Here is a 23,650-nt window from a genome sequence, read left to right on the forward strand (position 1 = left end):
TGTAAGTACAACACTCCTTTGCCCATAACTGCATATTTCCCATTTAACTGCTAAGAGAAGTTCTAATCCCATACGATTTAGTAGAACCATCTTATGCATGGACACCACTTCTGTGGTCACTATTCCAAAGGTGTCAGTGTCGTTGCTTACCCTTTCTAAAGCTACAGCAATATTTTAATCTGTTATACTCCTTGCAACCATATAAAATTGTGTATAAAATGATGCAAAACAATCTCCTTCCGAAAGGTCTCGTTTACTTCTAGACTTGGAAGGTAAAGGTAAAATGTGTTTGTCTCATGACAGGAAAAATACACCCCAAATAACAAGATCCTAACCAATTACTTGGAAGAAGTGTGTTGGCTGTATTTCCACACATCAAGTGTGTATTGTTCCATGAGTTTCGACCATTTCTTGTTAATTGACAGGAGCTTTGTTGAATTGTAGTATTTCTGATTGCCAAAATTACAAGAATATATTGAGTCATATCAACTGGCATTTTATGAGTAGAAGCATTGGCAAATAACAGCAAATAATATTAGAATAAACTTCATTATGTCCAGTAGCTGTTGACTTGCTTGAAGTCTTCTGGCTGATTAGTGATTTGTTCACCGTAGCTCAGAGGTGTAGGCACTGTGAACACGAGGTTATGAGCACATTAACCACAGCATTTACTGCCTTTAGTGCCGTCATGTATCCACTTAATGTTTACCTTCTACCTTAACTGTCAAGTTGGTCATTTACAGCACATAAGGACCTTTCCATTGAGATCCTAGTGGGTCCTTCTATGGTTTCTTAATCAGAAATTCAAAGTAAATTTATTATCAAAGCACATTTATGTCACCATATACAACTCTGAGATTTGTTTACGTGCGGACGTACTCAGTAAATCCAAGAACCAAAGTAGAATCAATGGAGGACCACACCAATGTGCAAAAGACAACAAACTGTGCAAATACAAAAGAAAAAAAGGTATTGATCATAAATAACTAAGCAATTAATATTGAAAACATGAGATGAAGAGTCCTTGAAAGTGAATCCATAGGTTGTAGGAACAATAATGTAATGGGGCAAATGAAATTGAATGAAGTTATCCCGTTTGGTTCAAGAACCTGATGTTTGAAGGTTAATAACAGTTCCTGAACTTGGTGGTGTGAGTCCTGAGGCATCTGTACCTTCTTCCTGATGGTAGCAGTGAGAAGACAGCAGGGCCTGGGTGGTGGGAGGTTCGTGATGGTGGATGCTGCTTTCCTGCAACAGCGGTCTTAGTCCATATGCTCAGTGGAGGTTAGGGCTTTACTTGTGATGGACTGGACTATATCCACTATGTTTTGCCCGTTTAAACGCTTTGATGTTTCCATGCCTGGCTGTGATGCAACCAGTTAATATACTCTCTACCACACATCTTTAAAAGTTTGTCATAGAATTTGAAAAGATTCAGTATGACATCTAATACTAGGTAGAAGCACTGCCATGCTTTTTTTGTAATTGAACTTGTGTGCTGGGCCCAGTGCAGTTCCTCTGAAGGATAACACCAAGGAAATTAAAGTTATTAACCCTTTCTACCTCTGATCTCCTTGTGAGGACTGGCTCGTGGATCTCTGGTTCCTTCATCCTGTAGTCAATAATCAATTCCTTGGTCTTGCAGACTTTGTGTAAGAGGTTGTTGTGGCACCTCTCAGTCAGATTTTCAATCTCCCTCTAATAGAATATGCTGATTCATCGCTACCTTTGACTTAGCCTACGACAGTGGTGTTGTCAGCAAACTTGAATATGGCATTAGAGTTGGGTTTAGCTGCACAGTCGTAAGTGTAAAGTGAGTAGAGCAGTGGGGTAAGCACACAGCCTTGGGGTGCACCTGTGCTGATGGAGAATCTGGAGGAGTGCCAGTGCACTTCCTTTGCCAGTGAAGGACCACTCCCCAGGAATCAGAATGTGTCCTCTTGTTTGTTGCTTCTTCCCAAGTGACAGAAACCTGTTGAGAAGCAGTCTGCACAGCTTGAGTTAATTCACACAATAGTTAATTGACTGCCATAATGTGTATATCTGTTTCTCTGAGACAGAAGGCTACCAGCAATGACATAGGATGCCCTGTTACCACCTTGAATGGACTTTGGTATTCTTGTTTAGGATTGCTTTGATACTGCACAAGAACACAAGAGGGACATGATATGCCTTCCTCATGATACTTTTTTATTGTTTGACTGTTCCGTTCATTCATTCAACTCTCTCAGACTTTGGGTTACTTGGACAATAAAAAGAAAATTTAATGTTCATCAGTTGACATAATTCCTGACAAACTCTCCCAGTAAAATGTGTTCTTTGGTCAGAGTTGATGTGACATGACAGTCCCCATCTAGGAACATTAGTTCTTGATCAGAGTTTTTGCTGTGTGCGGCAGTGTTTTTTTTCTGGAATAGTTTCCACCAATCTTGAAAACTTGTCCACTATTACCAGTACTTCTGAGTATCCTTAACACTTTGGTAGAGAAATGTAGTCCAATTGTAAGTATAAAGGTGGGCAAAGTGGGACAGGAGCACTTAATTGTAGTAGCTTTTCCACTGCTCCGGGATCCATTTTCTGGCATGTCATGCATCTTTCAAACGTATGTTGAGCTTGTGCCCCGAACTTTGAGTTCCACCACCATCAGGAGAATCTGTCGATAATCTTTTGCACTGCAATGTGTCCCAGAGTGTCTTATTTGCTGTGCCAGATAAGGAAGCAATGTAGTTGGGGCCACTAGTCTATGACTAGTGCCATATCTCCAAATTCCATCACTGTTTAACTTCCCATCATTTTCCATCCAGAGCCACTTTTCCTGGTTAAAGCATTGAGCTTGAATCTCTGGAATATCTTGTATGTCTGTGAAACAGTTCAGCTTTGTTTGCATAATTCCAGTTTTGGGGTTCACTGTATGTTCTTGGTACCTCATTTCCTAATATTTCTTCCCATGCTGGTAAGAGTCACTAGCAGGATTGCTTACTTGAAGTTGAGGCTGCAGTTTCTTACATTATTTCAGTTTGCCTTTGAAGCTCAGTACAAATACATCGATTGACACACCTGACGAAGGGTCTCGGCCTGAAGCGTCGACAGAGCTTCTCCCTATAGATGCTGCCTGGCCTGCTGCGTTCCACCAGCATTTTGTGTGTGTTGCTTGATTTTCCAGCATCTGCAGATTTCCTCATGTTTGCCAATTGAATAACTACGTTGTTTACTTGTTCAGTTAGTGCAAAGCTTTGCTCTTCAGACTTTTTAACTCTATTGTGCTGATTTTGTAGTTTTTCACAAGTTTCACATTTCTTTCAATTAGTAAAAGGCTTTACTCATCCTGTTAACTCTCAATCACTCACACATTTGATCAAACTGACCATGTGGTTTTGTCTCAAAATCAGTAGTGGCCATTTCCTCCAAATCAATGTAGGCCATCCTGTTCTTAATAAATTTAACACAGTTAGTGCTGGTTGAGTACCCCTTACCTGAAGTTCCAAAGTCTGAATTCCACTTGTGCTGACACAATTTCATAAAGCACTGGTTCCCAGGTGATTCACATGTCTCTGCACATCACAGACAGTTCTAATAAGTGACCTCACTTGCGTAATGACCAAAAATTAATGAAAAATAGGACAACGCTGCATAAAACGTAAAATGGAGATTTCAAATGTGTGTTGAAGTGAACATATGCTGCTTAATGGTAGATGATCATAAAACAATCAAAGATCTATCATGACAAACTGAAAATTGAAGCTAATTGTCAATATTCAGTAGGCTGGTTGCAGAAATTGTAAGAAAAGGCACAGCATCACAATTTAAAAATGTCTGCTGATCACAAAAATCCTGAACAAGTCTACAGTGCTAACTCGAGTGAATCTGCAGATGCTGGAAATAAATAAAAACACAAAATGCTCAGCCTGATGAAGGGTTTCAGTCCGAAATGTCGTCACTACCTCCTCCCATAGATGCTGTCTGGCCTCCTGAGTTCTGCCAGCATTTTGTGTTTTTAAGTCTACAATGCTGATTGTTCTTCTATCTTACATTAAACCTGAAATAAAGTAAAATACAAATACAGTGTACTGTAACCCTTTAATCAAAACACAGCATTGTAAGAGGAGACTGAAAGCCTGGCATTGCTTCTTGTTGTTTGACAGCTGATTCAGCTATTCTCCTGATGCTGTTGTGCAGTTTTGTTACCCTGCACACATTATGTTTTCAGTATATTAATGGTATGTAATTATTTTACTGTTACTTAGGTGTAATGAACAAGTGTAAGAAAAAGTCGTCTTACCAGGAGCACATAAAATCAGAGTCGGAAGTGTTGTTGATCCCAAGATATCTCATTATATATCCCAAAATCCAAAAGAATTCAAAGCACTTCGGTTAAGGTGTACTCAATTGGTATTTTTCAACTGGACTTTTTCACTAATTTTATCTAACTGAGATATTTATTCAGTTTCACAACTTTGGCTAATGTCTTGATTTGATCTCAATTCAATTTTATTTTATTATTTTGACTATCTCAAAATTTTAAGTTAGCAGCTGAAATTTTAACAGGTTGTCTTGTAACCTGAGTTTAATTTTTTTCTTCCCTGGTCCATTCCTTGTTTAAATTTAATGTTTGGCACTCCATCAGTTTGCTCTTTTTTTGTTTTACTGATCTGTTTTTTAGAACTAGCAATGCAGCAGCTTCCTCACTCCAAACTCACATTGAATATCTGAGGCCAAAACAGGCACTGAAAATTCTGTCTTTTTTTTTTGGATTGCCCCAAGTAACTTTGGAGATGTTCAACTGCGCCACTTGTTGGATTCTGGTGTTTAAATGCAAAGTTCTTCAAGAAATCAGGAATGAGGCATAGAAATTGTTGCTTCGTGATTGTGTTATTCAGAGTTGATTGAGCAAAAGAATAGGAACAGTGCAGTGACAGGGTGTCTTACTATTTGAAGAAGAGAAGAACTAAAGATGGTGTCTAACATAACACTGCTACTTTTATACCCAAAGATAAGAAAATTCCATGGATAACAATAATCTGATTAGAAAATACTTCTACAATACTACAGTAAAAATGAACCAATGGGAAAATGCTCATTCACCTCATGAAAGAAGCTTCAAGAATTATGCTTAGTATAGCCACTAGCATATTAAACTATTAAGCATATAAAGGCTTCTTAAAATACAAGTAGATAATTAATTGTTAAAATGCAAGAAAATGACAAACATTGTTGGAGTTGGCTACAAGAGAGGGATATCCCAAAATGGAGGACAGAGTAGATAGAATGCCAGGCAGTGATGATAAAGCTAGTTGAATGAGGGTAGGAAAGGCTGATGAACAAATAAAGGGATAAGTTAAAAATGTGTTCTTGTCTAAAGTATTAAAAGAGGAAAATGGGGAAGAAACTAAATGTTGGAATTGAGATGAAAAACTTAACTGGTGAATTATCTGAAAGTGTTCAATGCAATATTGAATATCGAAGGCTATATTGTGCCTTGTTAGAAGATCTTCCTCAGGTTTACGCTGAATAGTGATGAATAAACAGAAAATCTTCATGGGAGTTGGTTAGAGTTTAAGTGACAGGCAACTGGAATCTTGGAATGAACAAATATACAAATCTGCATTTGGTTTCCATGACCTAAAGAGGATGATAGATAAATAAGTAGAAATAAATTTGTTTAGCTCTGATGTATCTCAGAGCTTGCATCTCTGATGGATAAGGTAATGATAAAAAGAAAGTTGTTGGCATAGCTGAAGGGCTGTGAGAAGTGAGTTGATGTCAGTGGATACCTTGGAAATGATGTAAGAGGAGAAATTACGTTCAAAGGTGGCGCATGGTGGGTATAGACATTGTGGGCTGAAGGGTCTGTTTCTTTGCTGTACTATTCTGTGTTCTGCTTTCTATCATTTCCATCTCCCTTCTGTGATCTATTTTGCCAAAGGTCTTACAGGAGAAACACCAGAGCTACTGATTGCAAATTGGGCTTTTGACTTTAGACTTGACTACCCAACCTTTTGCTGCATATATTCAGCAAACATTGCTCTAACTTGCTAATTAGCAGACCTCTAACATGCAGTTCTTGGTGTATTTTATTTAATATCATAGTTAAAATAACAAATAATTGAAACTAATTTTGAGTATGATAAATCAGATTTTGAGGGTAAGAGTAACCTCATATAGCACTCTTTGGAACAGTGGAGATGGTCTTAGTCTATAGCTAAAAGTGCTCCTCTGTTCGGCCAAGGTGGCATGCAGAGGGTGAGAAACATCGTCTACAATTGGCAGGATTTTTCATGGGGTCCTTTGTTCTACCACAGCCTCCAGTGTGTCCAGTTTGACTCTTATAATACAGCTAGCCTTTCTAATCAGTTTATTTAGCCTGTTGGCATCACCTGTGTTGATCCCATTGTCCCAGCACACCATTGCATAGAAGATTGTACTGGCGATAACAGATTAGTAGAACATATGAAGAAGTCTGCATACTCCAAAGGACCTCAATGTCCTCAGGAAGTAGAAGCAACTCTGGCCCTTCTTATACTCAGCCTCTGTGTTGATGCTCCACTCAGATCTGTCATCCAGCTGCACCCCCAAGTACTTGTAGGCCCTCACCACATCCACGTCCTTCCCATCAATAGTAAGAGGGAGCAATGCAGGCTTAGTTTTCCTAAAGTCTATCACATTTTTCTTTTAGTGATGTTGAGCTGCTGATGATTCAGCACCATTTGACCAAGTCCTCCACCAGGGTCCTGTATTCATCCTCCCGTCCTCCCTTTATACAGCCATCTGTTGCTGAGTCATCAGAAAATTTCTGCAGATGACATAATTCAGTGTTGTATCTAAAGTCTGAGGGTAAACAGAAAGGGAGCTAATACAGTCCCCTGTGGGGCCCCAGTGCTGTTTATAGTCATGTCTGACACACAGCTCTGAAGCTGCACAAACTGGTCTGCCAGTATATTGTCAAAGGTAGAAAACCTTGGGCTATGGAAGAGTATAATTGGTTATTGCAGGATACCCAGCCTCCAATCTCTTGTACTTGTGTTCGATGCATCTGAATAATGTCCCCTAGGATTTAGATAGGGGTCACCTTGAATGTCAAAATAGATGGTAAGATTCTTAGAGGCAGCATTTAAGAAGCACAGTTCAAATAGAAGCCAATGGTTATCAAGGGAAGGACAATAAACAGTTGAAGTTTCTGGCTGAGACAACCTGATGAAGGGTCTTGGCCTGAAGCATCAAATGCTTTTCCCCTCCTTTGACGCTGCTTGACCTGCTGAATTCTTCCAGCATTTTGTGTGTATTTTACAGCATCTCTCTTGTTCAGCCCCATCAGAATCTGTCTAAGTAAAAGTTTCCTCTCATTGTAAACTCCAATTACTGTAAACTTTCCTCATTTGTCAACTCCTTTATCTCAGGAACCAAATTTGTTGTACTCTAGATGTAGTTTCACTGATGTCCTGTGCAGTTGCAGCAAAACTTCAATTTGCCTTCATAATAACTTGTTATAATATAATATAATAACTTATTATAATAACTGATATAATAACTTAATGATTCATGTTTGGGGACCTGCAAGTGCTCTACACAGTGGTGTTTCACAATGCCTTTCAACTTAAGAGTAACAGTTTTGATTCTTCCCAGCAACATAGGTAACACAACTCCAGCTGTCATACAGTTCTGTATTTCTTGGCAAACATATTGCAGATGCCTAACAGCTTGTTTTCCTACTTGTCTGTAGATTTCAGTAGAGTATACTGATCTTTTCATTTGTTATTAACATAAATTTTAAGTGTCTGTGCCATTCCACTATTTGCATTTTACCACCATGAAAAGACCTGTTTATACTAATTCTTTTTTTTCAGTTAATTCTGTTTTCATTAATATTTCACTCCCATGACATGACATTTGTATCTTTGGTTTTCAAGTAGCATCTTTCTGAATCTTCTGGAAATCTAACTATGCTCAATGTATTGGTATATCCTTGTCTACCTATCTCATAACATTCTCAGTGAAATGTAATAATTCTGAGGAAAAATATAATTTTCCTTTCATAAAACCATTTTGACTTTGTACGATAAGTTTCTAAATGCTTTATTCTTCATTTGTGATTGTTACTTTTAACTTTAGGGCATAATTAAAGGAAGTGGTTATTAGATGAATCTAATGACAAGTGTTTAAAAAAATATATGCTGGAGATACCATTTCTTATTTTTTTGGAATTTTCTGTCTGGAGTTGCCATCTCAGCTTGGAGAAAAATTGGATTCTTATGTTCTTATTGGATTCCTGGCACTCATAATAAGAAACTACTCAGACATTGAACAAGGATGGAAAGAGGGTAGATTTATTAATTCTTTGGAATAATTTGATCTTCTTGTTGGATTGAGTAATGATAAGGAGTTATTCTTTCAGAGGCATTTAATACTGCCTATACTAAAATTTCAAATGAAACAACGTATTCCAAAGGTTGAAAATCATAGGACAGTGATATTAAATTGTCTTTGTAGCCCCCATGGGTAAAATGGAGCCTTGTATGTAGACACAGAATTTATAAAGAATAATCTTATTAAGCATGCAAGTCAAATTCTATGTTGGAATACTCAGATTAATCACAAAAAATATATTTTTAAAACTTCCATGGAGGAAAAGAACTGAGAATACGTGCAAATACACCTGGGTTATCAGAGTAGGAAAGCTGAATTACTGGGCCAGAGAGCAGATTAGACTTCTCTGATGTGCTCTTTAAAAATCCTATTGAATGTCTGATGCTGTTTGAAAGAATAGAAAATAGCTTTAACAAAATAAATGTAATTTCATATCATGTATTTACTGCATCTTTTGCTTTGCTTACAGGAGTCTGTGGAAGCATTTTCGAGCAGTCAGTCTGTGTTTGTTCTTGCTGGTATTTCCAGCTTATATGGCCTACATGATTTCTCAGTTTTTTCAGATGGACTTTTGGCTGCTTATCATCATCTCCAGTAGTGTTCTGACTTCATTGCAGGTAATGAATCAACTTTTATTTTGCAATCACACAATGATGTGTAGGCATTGCTGCATTGCAATATCCTCATTGAAAAGGACCTTTCAGATCCTTACATTTTAGTGCTGCAAATTACCAGTGACATTTTGATATGATCAAGGATTTCTGTGGAAAATTAACATGCCTGCTATTCTTTTCTCTGCCCTTTCACACATTTGCTTCACCCTGACATCTTCCTTCTACACCACCTCGCAAATTTTTTCTTCCTTTTTCTTTCTGTCAACTTCATGGCAGAGAGAATTCCAAATACTGTATTCATAACTGACTATCACGACATCAGAGAAGCAAGGAAGACCCTAGCACATTTCTCAATTCTTACTGACAACGGAAGTAAGAAATAGCTACAAGACAATGGCCCATAATGCTGTCTGCACCATTTAAGTCTGCTCATAGCTACCTTGCAGTTGCTTTACTGTGCTATCCCCCAATCCGTAGATCGCCCTAACATCCAAACATACAAGTTTTATATCTTTAACATTATACTGAGCGCCTAAATTACCACTGTTTTCCAAGGGCAATTGCAACATCACCATGCTTTGGGTAAAGAATTTCCTTGACTTGCTCCTAAATGGCCAGCAGACCAGCCAGGTGAAATATCATTGCTGCATTGTTTTGAAAGAGTCTTTGACTTTTGCATGTTACAAGGAGATGGTTTCCATTCATCTAAATTTATAGAAGTAAGGACCCATTTTGCATTATCTCTCCTCACAGGGAAAATCCTCCAGAAGTCAATGTGGTGAAATTTAGCCCTCTGTTATTTTTCCATTTAGTAGGAAAAGAAGACCTGCATATTGTATCTCAGCAATCAGAATTAGGTTTACCATCACCGGCATGTGGCGTGAAATGTTTTAACTTAGCAGCAGCAGTTCAATGCAATACATAATATAGAAGAAAAAATAGAAAATAAAATAATAAGGTGCTTTACTCCTGTAAAGGAACAGGAGCCCATCAAGCCTGCTCCACCAGTCAATAAGATCATGGCTGATCGGGCCATGGACTCATTTACACTTCCCTGCCTTTTCCCCTTAATTCTCCTACTATGCAAAAATTTATCCAGGTTATCAGTGAGTCCAAGGATGTTGGTGTCAAACACTGAACAGAACATATCAGAGTAAGTTGTTGCTTCCGTTACCAATTTCCAGTTTGATGCAGTTTGGGCGTTATTTTTGAATCCTGATTCAGAACTTATGAAGATACCTTCTGGGTCAAGTTCACCAATAAAGACTAATCGTGGCTCTGAAAATTGGGTAGTGCTGAGCATGAGCATTATTTCAACTTCATCCCAAGAACCTGCATGACCTATTGTTTGGTGAATCTGCCCAACAGCTAACAGTTATTTTTAGAGAGCAGTGATCAGTGTTCACTACTATTGCCTGAAGCTTGTCACATACAGTACCTATAAAAAGTATTCACACACCCCCCCCCCCCCTAATGTTTTCATGTTTTACTGTTTTACAATATTGAATCACAGTGAATTTAATTTGGCTTTTTGACACTGATTAACAGAAGGCACTTTCATATCAAAGTGAAAACAAATTTCTCCAAATTTGTCTAAATTTATTACAGTTATTAATCACAAAATAATAGATTGCATAATTACTCACCCCCTTCAAGTTAGTATTTAGTAGATGCACCTTTAACTTCAATTACAGCCTTGAGTCTGTGAGGATAGGTCTCTATCAGCTTTGCACATCTGGACCCTGCACTTCCCCCCCATTCTTCTTTACAAAACTGCTCAAGCTCTATCTGATTGCATGGGGATCCTGAGTGAACAGCCCTTTTCAAGTCCAGCCACAAGCTCTCAATTGGATTGAGGTCAGGACTCTGACTTGGCCACTCCAGGACAATTTTGTGTAGCTTTGGCTTCATGCTTGGCGTCATTTTCTTGCTGGAAAACAAATCTTCTCCCCCAGTCACAGTTCTCTTGCAGGCTGCAACAGGTTTTCCTCCAGGATTTCTCTGTATTTTTGCTGCATTCATTTTACTCTCTACCTTCACAAGCCTTCCAGGGCCAGATGCAGTGAAGCATCCCCACAGCATGATGCAGCCACCACCATGCTTCATGATGTGTGTTTTTGATGTGCTTTGCTTAGCTTACGCCAAACATAGTGTTCAGTCTGATTGCCAAAAAGCTCAATTTTGGTTTCATCAGACCATAGAACCTTCTTCCAGCTAACTGCAAACTCTAGCCGAGATTTCATGTGAATTTTTTTTTCAGCTGTGGGTTTTCCCTTTGCCACTCTCCTATAAGCTGTCACCGGTGAAGCACCTGGGCAACAGCTGTTGTATGTGCAGTCTCTCCCATCTCAGCCACTGAAGCTTGTAACTCCTCCAGAGTTGTCATAGGTCTCTTGGTAGCCTCCCTCACAAGTCTCTTTCTTGCATGGTCATTCCACTTTTGAGGACGGCTTGTTCTAGGCAGATTATAGCTGTGCCATATTCCTTCCATTTCTTGATGATTGACTTAACTGTGCTTCAAGGGATATTCAGTGACTTAGAAAATTTTTTGTATCCATCTCCTGACTTGTGCTTTTCAGTAACCTTTTTGCAGAGTTGTTTGGAGTGTTCTTTTGTCTTCATGGTCTAGTTTTTGCTAGAATCCAGATACAAGTGTATTTTTACTACAATCATTTGAAATACCTTGACTGCACACAGGTCATCTCTAATGCCCTTTTTGTGTTCCCCTATATAAGCTCTTCTGTCTGTAACTTTTGCTAATCTTCCCTTTTGATTTCTGTAGAAGGTTTTATGCTCTTTTTCTTGCTGGATTGCCTTAATATTCTACTTTCCCCTTAATGGTGTTTTATGCTCTTGCTTATATTGTTCCTTTTAACAACGTTATAAGCCTTTGCTTTTGATATAATGCTCTTAACTTGTCAGTATTGTTGGACACCTTTTTTTTGTGCCATAGTGTTATACTTATATATTCATTATTTGAAAGATAGCCGTTAGTTGTTGTTTGCCGTACCTTTAAATGTAGTTACCTAATGTACAGTGTTCAGCTTGCACGTCAAACTCCTGTAGTTTGATTTTTTTTTAATTTGACTGCCTTCAGATTTCAAATCAGGCCTGCATTGAATTCTATCATATTATTAATACTCTTCCCAATGTAACCCCCTGGGTCGCCTCAGGCTCGCTCAGTTCGTTCTCGTCTAGGGGGAGCAGCCTTCGGTCCCGCCAAGCTGGGTAATCAGCTGGTGTGGATGCTGTGTGATGTCCCCGCCTCGCCCAAAAACAGACAGTACACCATAAGCAATTAAATTAGTACAATTTATAAAGGTTACTATAACTAAGTGATTAATATGATTAATAACGATACAGTATATATGAAGAGAAAAAATAAAGAAAAGGCGCCAAACTTATCAAAGTCCAAACCACTTCGTGCACAACCGTTGGAACTCAATTACTGAAGTCTTCTGGCCACCATTCGATCCCCTCCGAACTCCTCGACTCGCAGCTCAGGACCCTCCGAGTGGTCAACCAAGCACATCTAACTTCATCCCCCCTCCTCGGAGTACCTCCTGGCCTCGGACCCCCACTTGGGGTCCGATCCTCGCCCAGCTTACAGCATTGCGTCCTCTCTCTCGACCCCCTCGCGCCGATCTGCCCAAAAGCCCGTCAACAAAAGCTTACAGACTCAGAAGAAAGAACATTAATCCCCATTTGGTTTACAAAGGAATACCATTCTCGTTATCAGTAAATTTTAACCCAAACCAGCTTCCAGCACTCTCTCGCAACAAAGAAACCCTTTCCCAACAGTAACAAAGAAAAAAGAAGAAACCCCCTTTACACAAACACCACCTTAACCTCCAATTTATTAATTTTTTTAATTGCACAATATTTGACCTGAGATGCATTTTTTATCATTAGATCCTCAACATAGATTTTTAAATTCATTTCTCTTTAAAAGTCAGTATCTTAAATCTGTCATGAATTTATCCTCCACACTATTTCTGCCCAGTTTATATGCCACTTGACTATGATACATTTGCCTCTAGTTTTCTGAATAACTATTCTGTACTTGACCAATTGATGGGTCCTATTGGCATTTTATGCTTAATCTTCTAAAAGTGTAAATATCCTGAAATATTTAATTTTTAGCCTTGGTTGCTTGTCTCTGTAATGGCTTGAAAATATAATCATTTCTCTTATATTTTAAGTATTGTGTGGATTCAGATAAAGTTTTCAGTGTGTTTTTTTTACCATTTATCCTTGCTCTGACTCTAATTGTAATATATTCTTCATTTTGCCCGTACCATCCACAAGCTTGGATGTCGCTACCCTGCACAATTGCCTTATCCTGAAGAAGTTCAGTTCAGTTTCAGTTTATTGTCATTTAGAAACCACAAATGCAATGCGGTTAAAAAATGAGGAGACAATGTTCCTCCAGAATGATATCAGAAAAGCACACAACAAAACAGACTACACCAGAAAATCCACATAACGTTTGGTAATCCCCAAATCCAGAGTCCAGAGATGCTGCTGCGTATTACTATTGCGCTACCATCTTAGCGTGTTCCCTGGAAAGGAGCTCCAAACCCACCAGACAAAACAAGACTACCCAACAAACCAAAAGCTAAAGCTACAAGACCTACACAAAACCACACAGTTACATATAGTAATAGTTAACATATAGTTACAACAGTGCAGACAATACCATAATTGATTCTAAAAAATAGACCATGGGCACAGTAAAAATAGTCCAAAGATGTTAAAAGACTAAGTTTGAAAGAAACCACCACACAATTTCCACAAGTCCTCAGGGTCCTGATAGACTTGTCATCCCACGCAGATGGCAGGAGGGAGTACCCCCGCTATAGACTTCCAAGGCGTCGCCAGACTCAGCCTTGCAGATGCTGCACACAATGAAAGCTCTGTCAGACCCAGCCTGTAAAGTTCTGTAACTTATCATTTTTCCCTCAGCAGAACTTGACCTTAGCAGCAAGCGAAGTGGCTATATAATGCTTAACACCACCAGCGATTGAGGTTCAATTCTTGCTGCTGTCTATACGGAGTTTGTTCATTTTCTCTCTGATCGCGTGGATTTCCTCCGGGTGCTCTGGTTTTCTATCACATTCCAAAAGTGTACAGATTAGTAAGGGTTAATAAGTTTGCATTCTGTCTTGCCTCTAGAAGCATAATGACACTTGCAGATGGCCCAGCACTCTGTTGAACTGTGTTGGTCCAAGAATGTGCTGGGGCAAACTACACATTTTATTTTACTGTATGTTTCAGTGTTCATATGACAAAGAAAAAACCTGCTCTGTTTGGACTGGCTTCGTGAACTAAGCTAGGATCAACTTGATAATTGGAGCTGTCATTAAAAGGTTTACAAAGATTAAGATTAGCTTTGAGTACTGGTGTAGTATTTTGTCAGTTGAAACTGATTTATGTATTAATCTTTGAGTCACATGTTTGGCTCTCTGATCTTTTTGATGTGAGTTTGTTTGCAGTTCACATAATCCAGAGATCTTAAACTTTGTGATTATGCATTTTCATTTTAATTTTAAGCAGAACTATTGTGTTTTGTACTATCTATGTCATTGGTTCTCACATGGTTCAGAACAACTGAGTTTTCCTGTTCCCATTCAAGTGAGGTTGAGATAAAATGTCTTTAATGGTGGCAACGACTAGCAGTGCCCTTTGGGGTTTACCTCCTTGGCTAATGGCCAAGGTGCGCATTCACCTACTTCCTCACCTCCATTCAGGGCCCCAAACAGTCCTTGCAGATGTGACAACACTTCACCTGTGAATTTGCTGGGGTTGCCTTTTGTGTCTAATGCTCCCAGTGCAGCTTCCTCTACATTGCTGAGTCTTATCTTAAATTTAGGAACTGCTTCATCGAGCACCTCTGCTTCTTTACAGACAGACATACATTATTGATCCCGAGGTAAATTGGGTTTCATTACAGCCGCACCAAGAATAATAAAGAAATATAGCAATATAAAACCGTAAATAATTAAATAATAATAAGTTAATCATGTCAAGTGGAAATAATTCCAGGACCAGCCTATTGGCTCAGGGTGTCTGACACTCCGAGGGAGGAGTTGTAAAGTTTGATGGCCACAGGTAGGAATGACTTCCTATGCCGCTCAGTGTTACATCTCGGTGGAATGAGTCTCTGGCTGAATGTACCAGTACATTATGGAGTGGATGGGAGTCATTGTCCAAGATGGCATGCAACTTATGAAAAACAGAATTGGCTTCACTGATCACCTTCTAGCTATCCTCCCCTCTCCCCGTAGTTTTATTCTGGCTTCTTCCCACTTCCTTCCCAGTCCGGAAGAAAAGTCTCGGCTGGAAACATCGACTGCTTGTTCGTTATTTTGGATGTTGCCTGACCCCCTGAGTTCCTCCAACATTTTGTGCTATTGCTTCAACAGTAATTTCTAGATCAGAATACCTGACTTGGTCTCTTTGCCCTCTTAGCAAATCTCATCTGCAGTGTGTCATCCTTCAGCTACGATAGTCTTTTGGAACAAAAGCTCCAGCTGACTTTTCTTTGTCTGATGCATTTTGGTCCATATTTCTGACTAAAACCCATCAATTCTAAGCCAAATTATATCAAGTTGTAGACATTTGTTGCAGGTGTCATCAGCATAGATTATATCTCATGTACTATATTATATCCCATGTATTTTAGCTGAAACAAATGTTCTGTCTTGCTGTGCCTGACTTACTTAATTTAGTCTATTTAATTCATTAAATGTTAAGCTACACCAGCTTCTTCGTAGTCCTTTCGTCAGGAGTTTCAGTTTGTTTACATTGAACTAAATAGGCACTATGCCCTGTGTTTAAGCAATCTGTGACTTAGCAGAATCCATAGATTTGATTCCCATGTTCCACAAGTTCTGAGGAACTAATTCCATTTTATTAACTAACAGGTTTCAAACTGGTTCTTCACTAGTTTATATTGCTTGTTTATTGCTACAAATGACAATAGAACCTAATAGAAAAACTAACAAATATTTAAAATGAAATCAGCCTTTTAACCAGGACTGCACTCTGCTGGTGCTGCATTCAGCTGTTACTGTATACTTTGCTAAAATGTACATGGTGCTGTAAGACCTGTGTAAATTACAAGCCCCATTTCCAGAAAAGTTGGGATATTTTCCAAAATGCAATAAAAACAAAAATCTGTGATATGTTAATTCAGGTAAACCTTTATTTAACTGACGAAAGTACAAAGAAAAGATTTTCAATAGTTATACTGACCAATTTGATTGTATTTTGTAAATATACACAAATTTAGAATTTGATGGCTGCAACACACTCAACAAAAGTTGGGACAGAGTTAAAATAAGATTGAAAAGTGCACAGAATATTCAAGTAACACCGGTTTGGAAGACTCCACATTAAGCAGGCTAATTGGTAGCAGGTAAGGTATCATGACTGGGTATAAAAGTAGTGTCCATCAAAGGCTCAGTCTTTGCAAGCAAGGATGGGTCGTGGTTCACCCCTTTGTGCCAAAATTCGTGAGAGAATTGTTAGTCAATTCAAAAGGAACATTTCCCAACGCTAGATTGCAGAGAATTTAGGTCTTTCAACATCTTGTTACGAACCCCGTAACTGGGTCACTTACCCAGCAAAGATAGAGAGGTCCTTTGAAGTCTGATGGTACTATTTTTAACAGTATTTATTGATAAAAATACACAAAAATAATATCAATGCAAACATACAGATAATATACGTTGTCAATACTAAATCTAAAGGTGCGGGTGTAATAATAATAAGAAATAAGCTGTACCGTTGTCTAGGGGATAATGTATTGTCCGATGGAAATATAAAAGTCACTCAGTTCATTCAGTTCATACAGGCTTCAGCCTTTGGGGACCGCTGGGTTTTCAATTGTTGGAGAGAGAGAGGGGTTTTGAGAATAGAAACTTGCCAGCTTTCCTTTATCCGCTCTTGATCCGTATTCGTCCTTTAGCGAGGCCATTCTGTGGAAGACTTGTCATCCGGGCAAGGATGGACACACACACGAGTCCCCACCGGTCTCATACGTTTCTCCTGGTGTGTCTGAGGGGGTTGTTCTCCAGACCCTCTTTTATCCTTACGGGGTCTCAGATGTCAATCAGGTTGGGATGATGCAATCCCTCAACCAGCCCACTCTGGTCATTCCCTGAGGGCTTCAATGAATAGTACAGTACTCAATACACAATTCCGTCTCCAAGAGACAATGGCCATTATCCGTGGCTTTGTCTTGCTGAGGGGCCAGGACACATTCCAAAAACCTTCAGGATTCTCTCTCATTTCCTGGGTCCCAGACCCGAATTAATAGCGATCTTGCAGTTCTCACAGAGGAGGGGGCTACTTTGTATCATTCGGCCCCTCAGAGTTGTGGCACATTCGTAACACCCCCTTCCTTCAAAGTGTTTTTACCATTGGTAAAAACGAAGTAATACAGAGTCTTACAGGATTTTAGAATCTAACACAATACAAAAGTGTTTTTTTTCACTACAGAGTAATACAGTTATACATTCAATTCAGCATCTAAACAGTTAACGATTACATTGTCACTTCCTTTAATATCTTAACATCTTGTACCTTACTAAGGTCTTGTAGCATCAGACTTCAATTTGCTAACCACCTATTTTTATTCCTTTTCTTCAGCAAACAAAAACTAAAGAGTTGTGATCTTAGCTTACATGTATACTACAAAAGTTCATGCAAATACTGATCTTTAAGTTACTTTCAAACTTAACAGTCAATCTTCCATGGGGGTTGTCTTTATTATTCACATGCTTTGTCGAATTCCCATAAAACCGGATCCTGCTAGTTAAAATGGCATCCCATTAACCCTCTCCCCTTTTCCAGTTAACTCCCACGTGGTGAGCTTGTGCACCATGGCGAAATAGGCTTCTGCCCGCTCCTTTCATAGGAGTTATTTTATCAAAAATGGGTTCCAAACTTAGACCATTTTCCGAAGTTCCACACAATTCTTCAAGTTTAAGCAAGTTGCTAGTTTTCTCTTCAGGACCCTTCATGCTATTAGTTCTCAATTTAAGATCTGAAAGCGATCCCCCTTTGTTCAAACAGCATTTCAAGTTCTGCTTTTTCACACCACACTCTTGAATAACAATAGCGTGTGGGGCGCCTTTACATTCCAACTCGACCTGTAATTGATTCGCAGGCACCGCCGCGTTACCAAGCCATTGTCTCTAGCTTGGTGGCTGCTTCTGACATCAATCCAGACTTTAAATTTTCTTCATTCAATTTGGGAACTACACTTTTCCCTTTTCCTTCAATAATAATATTCACCTCACCACCTTTCATCTCCTCACTAACTTTTAACACACCTTCGAGCACAAACAACTGGGAATTCTTACTTCCCACTATTACCAAGGTTAACCTTTTCTTCACTGAACCAAGTCCATCTGACGCACAAGGACTGCTTTCCTTTTCAACTGAATCAAATACCTCAGACTTTTTCTGAGCTCCATTACTAGGCTCAGTACCACGTGCATCCACATCTTGGACACACTCAAACGGGACATTTGCCTCTTCCAGGCTTTCAATACCCGTACCCTTTTCAAATTCTAAATTCCCCTGATCCTCCCAGCTACTCTCTGGGCAACTCCCTTCCGGAGTAAACTCAACTGAAACAACCTCATCTGCCAACCCAGCAGACTTCTTCAAGGTAATGGCATCCTTTTCATCTAGGACTGCCCTCATTTCATTATGGGGAACACCTTTAGAATTTTCAACTTCTTCAAACAGTTCTGCCAAACCAGACAGATCATCCATGTCCAACCCTGGACCCTTTAACAGCTTTATCTGTTTTTCATCTTTACTTCGTGCCTCTATAAATTTTCTCCTCGCTAAGGGCAGGTCTACCTCCTCTCCCTTACTCTCTTTCACTTTACTACTCTCTGTTTTACCACCCTTTAAACCCTCGTGGTACAGGGTCGGTAAAAGCGTCTCGGCCAAATCGATACTGGTCGGATTTAAACTGCTCTCGTTCTCAGCTGCCTTTCTCGACATGCTGCGAGTGATCGCGCATGCGGGATAGATCTTGGAATCTAGGGGCGGGACTTCAACACTCACAGGCTGGCTCGTCAGCTTCATTGCTGACCAAACCTTACCACCAGCTAAATCGTTACCAAGAAGGACGTCCGCGTCAGTTCTTGGGAATTCTGATCGCACCCCTATTTCAACTGGTTCAGATACCAGCTCACAATTTATAATGATCCTATGCAAGGGCACCATTTCTGTCCCTTTTCCTATTCCTTTCAAAGCTACCATTCCCGTCTTGCGACCAAAATCCAGTACCTTACTGCTAAACAATGACAGTTCAGCTCCCGTGTATCTCCAGATCTGCACTGGAACTGGTGTGTCTCCCTCTCTCACAGACACGGTTCTTTTTGACATACATATCTCAGACCCTTCTCATACTCTGTCTACCTGGGGCTCTCTCCTCGATTTACTGATTACCACAGCACATCCTATAGGGACTGCTGCTTTCCATTTTCCTGTTTCCTTCCTCAGAGCAAGGCACCTAGATGCAATATGTCCCCCCTTTCCACAATTAAAACAGGTCAAGCGAGGGACTCTCCTGCCGTCTTGCCTCTCCTCCTCAATCTTACCACTAGCTCCCAGCGGGACCTCTGCCTCAGTCGACGGGCTTTCTCTACCGTTCCCACGGTCTCTCTGGTAACTTTTATTCGAGGAAAACTTTGTCTTGTGGGTTAGGGCATAGTCATCTGAGAACCTAGCAAATACGGAGATGGACTTATTCGGCTTCTCATTCAAATACATCCGGATATCCTCCGAAACACAACCTTTAAATTCCTCAATCAGAATTAACTCCCTGAGACGCCAAAAATCATCTTCCACTATTTTTGCTGCACACCAGTGCTCCAAGAGCACACCCTTCTCATAGGCAAACTCGGTATACGTCTGATTCCACCCTTTTTTAAAATTTCTGAACTTTTGTCGATACGCTTCAGGTACCAATTCGTATGTCCGAAAAATGACCTCCTTTACTTTTTCATAATTTTCAGACTCTTCCTCTACCATGGACAACACCGCATATGCCCATTGTGCCTTCCCTTTTAACACACTTTGTAACAACGCCACCCACTGCTCTTTGGGCCACTTCTGATTCACTGCCACCTTTTCAAAATGCAAGAAATAACTATCAACGTCTGTTTCCTCGAACGGAGGTATTAACCTCAACTCCTGACTAACATTAAACCGCTCCTCTTGGTCTGACCCTTGAACTCTTCACTCTTGCCTTAACTTCTCCATATCCAAGTCATGTTGCCTCTGTTTCTCTTTCTCCTCATACTCTCTCTCCTTCTCTTTCTCGGCCCTTTCTCTCTCCTTTTCAGTTGCTTCCAGCTGTTTTAACTGAATTTCATGCTCCCTTTGTTTCTCAGCTCTTTCCTGCTCCCTCTTCACCTCTAACTCCTTCAGCTGGAGCACATGCTCCCGTTGCTTTTCGGCCCTTTGCTGCTCTTTTTCCTTTTCAGCTGCTTTAGCTGGAGCTCATGCTCCCTCTTCCTCTGTTCCGTGTCCAGCCTTAATTTCTCAACTCTAACTGAGCCGTCCCACTAGCTGGTGCCTTTTCAGGGATATTTTCCAATACCTCAGCTGAAAATACATTCTTCACAATATAATACTGAGTTATGGCCCTCCGCACCTCCCGCTTTTTCATTGACAACCTCACCTCTGCGAGGTTTAGTCCTTTTGCAATATTTATCAAGTCCGACTTTGTGGCCGCCTCTAGCGCCTCCAGAGTCGGGTTTTCTACAAATTCATCCACGTCCATCTTTGCTGGTTTCCCGTCTGGCTACCCATGCAACCAGATCCAAGTTTGGACTTAAGCACGATTCACTGGCCCTCCAATTTGGTATCAAATCCTGAGACGAGATCCCACTTTGTTACGAACCCTGTAACTAGGTCACTTACCAGCAAAGATAGAGAGGTCAGTTGACATCTGATGGCACTATTTTTAACAGTATTGATAAAAATACACAAAAATAATATCAATGCAAACATACAGATAATATACGTCGTCAATACTAAATCTAAAAGTGCGGGTATAATAATAATAAGAAATAAGCTCTATCGTTGTCTAGGGGATAATGTATTGTCCGATGGAAATATAAAAGTCACTCAGTTCATTCAGTTCATATTGAGAATAGAAACTTGCCAGCTTTCCTTTATCCGCTCTTGATCCGTATTCGTCCTTTAGCGAGGCCGTTCCGTGGAAGACGTCATCCGGGCAAGGATGGACACACACACGAGTCCCCACCGGTCTCATATGTTTCTCCTGGTGTGTCTGAAGGGTTTGTTCCCCAGACCCTCTTTTATCCTTACTAATGGGGTCTCAGATGTCAGTCAGGTTGGGATGATGCAATCCCTCAACCAGCCCACTCTGGTCATTCCCTGAGGACTTCAGTGAATAGTACAGTACTCAATACACATTTCCGTCTCCAAGAGACAATGGCCGTTATCCATGGCTTTTTCTTGCTGAGGGGCCAGGACACATTCCAAAAACCTTTAGGATTCTCTGTCATTTCCTGGGTCCCAGACCCGAATTAATAGCGATCTTGCAATTCTCACAAAGGAGGGGGCTACTTTGTACCCTTCGGCCCCTCAGAGTTGTGGCACATTCGTAACAATCTACAGTATATAATATTGTGAAAAGATTCAGAGAATTCAGAGACATCTCAGTGCATAAAGGGCAAGGTCAGAAACCACTGTTGAATGCGCGTGATCTTCGAGCCCTCAGGCGGCACTGCCTAAGAAACTGTTGTGCTACTGTAACAATTATAGCCACCTGGGCTCGGGAGTACTTCGGAAAACCATTGTCACTTAACACAGTCCATCGCTGCATCCAGAAATGCAACTTGAAACTGTATTAGGCAAGGAGGAAGTCATACATCAACTCTATGCAGAAACGCCGGCGAGTTCTCTTTGCCCGAGCTCATCTCAGGTGGACTGAAAGACTGTGGAACCGTGTGCTGTGGTCAGATGAGTCCACATTTCAGCTAGATTTTGGAAAAAAAGGGGCGTCGAGTTCTCTGTGCCAAAGATGAAAACGACCATCCCGATTGTTTTCAGCGAAAGGTGCAAAAGCCAGCATCTGTGGTGGTATGGGGGTGCATCAGTGCCCACGGCATGGGTGAGTTGCATGTATGTGAAGGTATGTACCATTAACTCTGAGGCGTATATTAGGATTTTAGAGAGACGTATGTTGCCATCAAGGCGTCGTCTCTTCCTGGGACGTCCGTGCTTATTTCAGCAGGACAATATCAGACCACATTCTGCACGGGTTACAACAGAGTGGCTTTGTAGACACAGAGTGTGTGTGCTTGACTAGCCTGCTGCCAGTCCAGATCTATCTCCTATTGAAAATGTATGGCACATCATGAAGAGGAGAATCAGACAATGGAGACCACGGACTGTTGAGCTGCTGAAGTCTTATATCAAGCAAGAATGGACAAAATTTCCAATTGCAAATCTACTACAATTAGTATCCTCAGTTCCAAAATGATTAAAAAGTGTTATTAGAAGGAAAGGTGATGTAACACAATGGTAAACATGTCTCTGTCCCAACTTTTGTTGAGTGTGTTGCAGCCATCAAATTCTAAATTTGTGTATATTTACAAAATACAATTAAGTTGGTCAGTAAAACTATTGAAAATCTTTTCTCTGTACTTTTGTCAGTTAAATAAAGGTTCATGTGAATTAACATATCACAGATTTTTGTTTTTATTGCATTTTGGAAAATATCCCAACTTTTCTGGAAATGGGGTTTGTACCTTTTTAATTGAGGATAAGTGAAGCTGCAGAAAGGAGGGTTATTGGATGTAAGATCTCTTTTAAGTATAACACCAGTCCCTCTTTTAAGTCCAATACTCCTCTGCCAAAGTCAATGGTAATTCCAAGAAGGTAATTTGGCTGCTATCATTTGACCTGCTGATGACACAAAGCTGGGTGGCAGTGTGAAATGTCAGGAGGATGTTATGAGAATGCAGGGTGACTTGGACAGGTTGGGTGAGTGGGCAAATGTATGGCAGATGCAGTTTAATGTGGATAAATGTGAGGTTATCCACTTTGGTGGCAAGAACAGGAAGGCAGATTACTATCTAAATGGAGTCAAGTTAGGAAAAGGGGAAGTACAATGAGATCTAGGTGTTCTTGTACATCAGTCAATGAAAGCAAGCATGTGGGTACAGCAGGCAGTGAAGAAAGCTAATGGCATGCTGGCCTTTATAACAAGAAGAATTGAGTATAGGAGTAAAGAGGTCCTTCTGCGGCTGTACAGGGCCCTGGTGAGACCCCACCTGGAGTATTGTGTGCAGTTTTGGTCTCCAAATTTGAGGAAGGACATTCTTGCTATTGAGGGCGTGCAGCATAGGTTCACAAGGTTAATTCCCGGAATGGCAGGACTGTCATATGTTGAAAGGTTGGAGCGACTGGGCTTGTACACACTGGAATTTAGAAAGATGAGAGGGGATCTAATTGAAACATATAACATTATTAAGGGATTGGACACGCTGGAGGCAGGAAGCATGTTCCCGCTGATGGGTGAGTCCAGAACTAGAGGCCACAGTTTAAGAAAAAGGGGAGATTTAGAACAGAGATGCGGAAAAACTTTTTCACCCAGAGAGTGGTGGATA

At 40.2% G+C, this 23,650-nt stretch overlaps 1 protein-coding gene across 1 annotated transcript in view; it reads left to right on the forward strand.

Annotated features, from left to right (window-relative positions):
• rnf145a (ring finger protein 145a) overlaps positions 1 to 23,650 on the forward strand; it is a 150,902-nt gene that overhangs the window by 118,687 nt on the left and 8,565 nt on the right. The window contains exon 8 of the mRNA XM_059989980.1: positions 8,831 to 8,978. Coding sequence (XP_059845963.1) covers positions 8,831 to 8,978 — 148 coding nt within the window. The remainder of the gene's footprint in view (positions 1 to 8,830; positions 8,979 to 23,650) is intronic.

The sequence above is a fragment of the Hypanus sabinus genome, chromosome 15 (genome assembly GCF_030144855.1).
Source record: "Hypanus sabinus isolate sHypSab1 chromosome 15, sHypSab1.hap1, whole genome shotgun sequence".
Taxonomy (NCBI): Eukaryota; Metazoa; Chordata; class Chondrichthyes; order Myliobatiformes; family Dasyatidae; genus Hypanus; species Hypanus sabinus.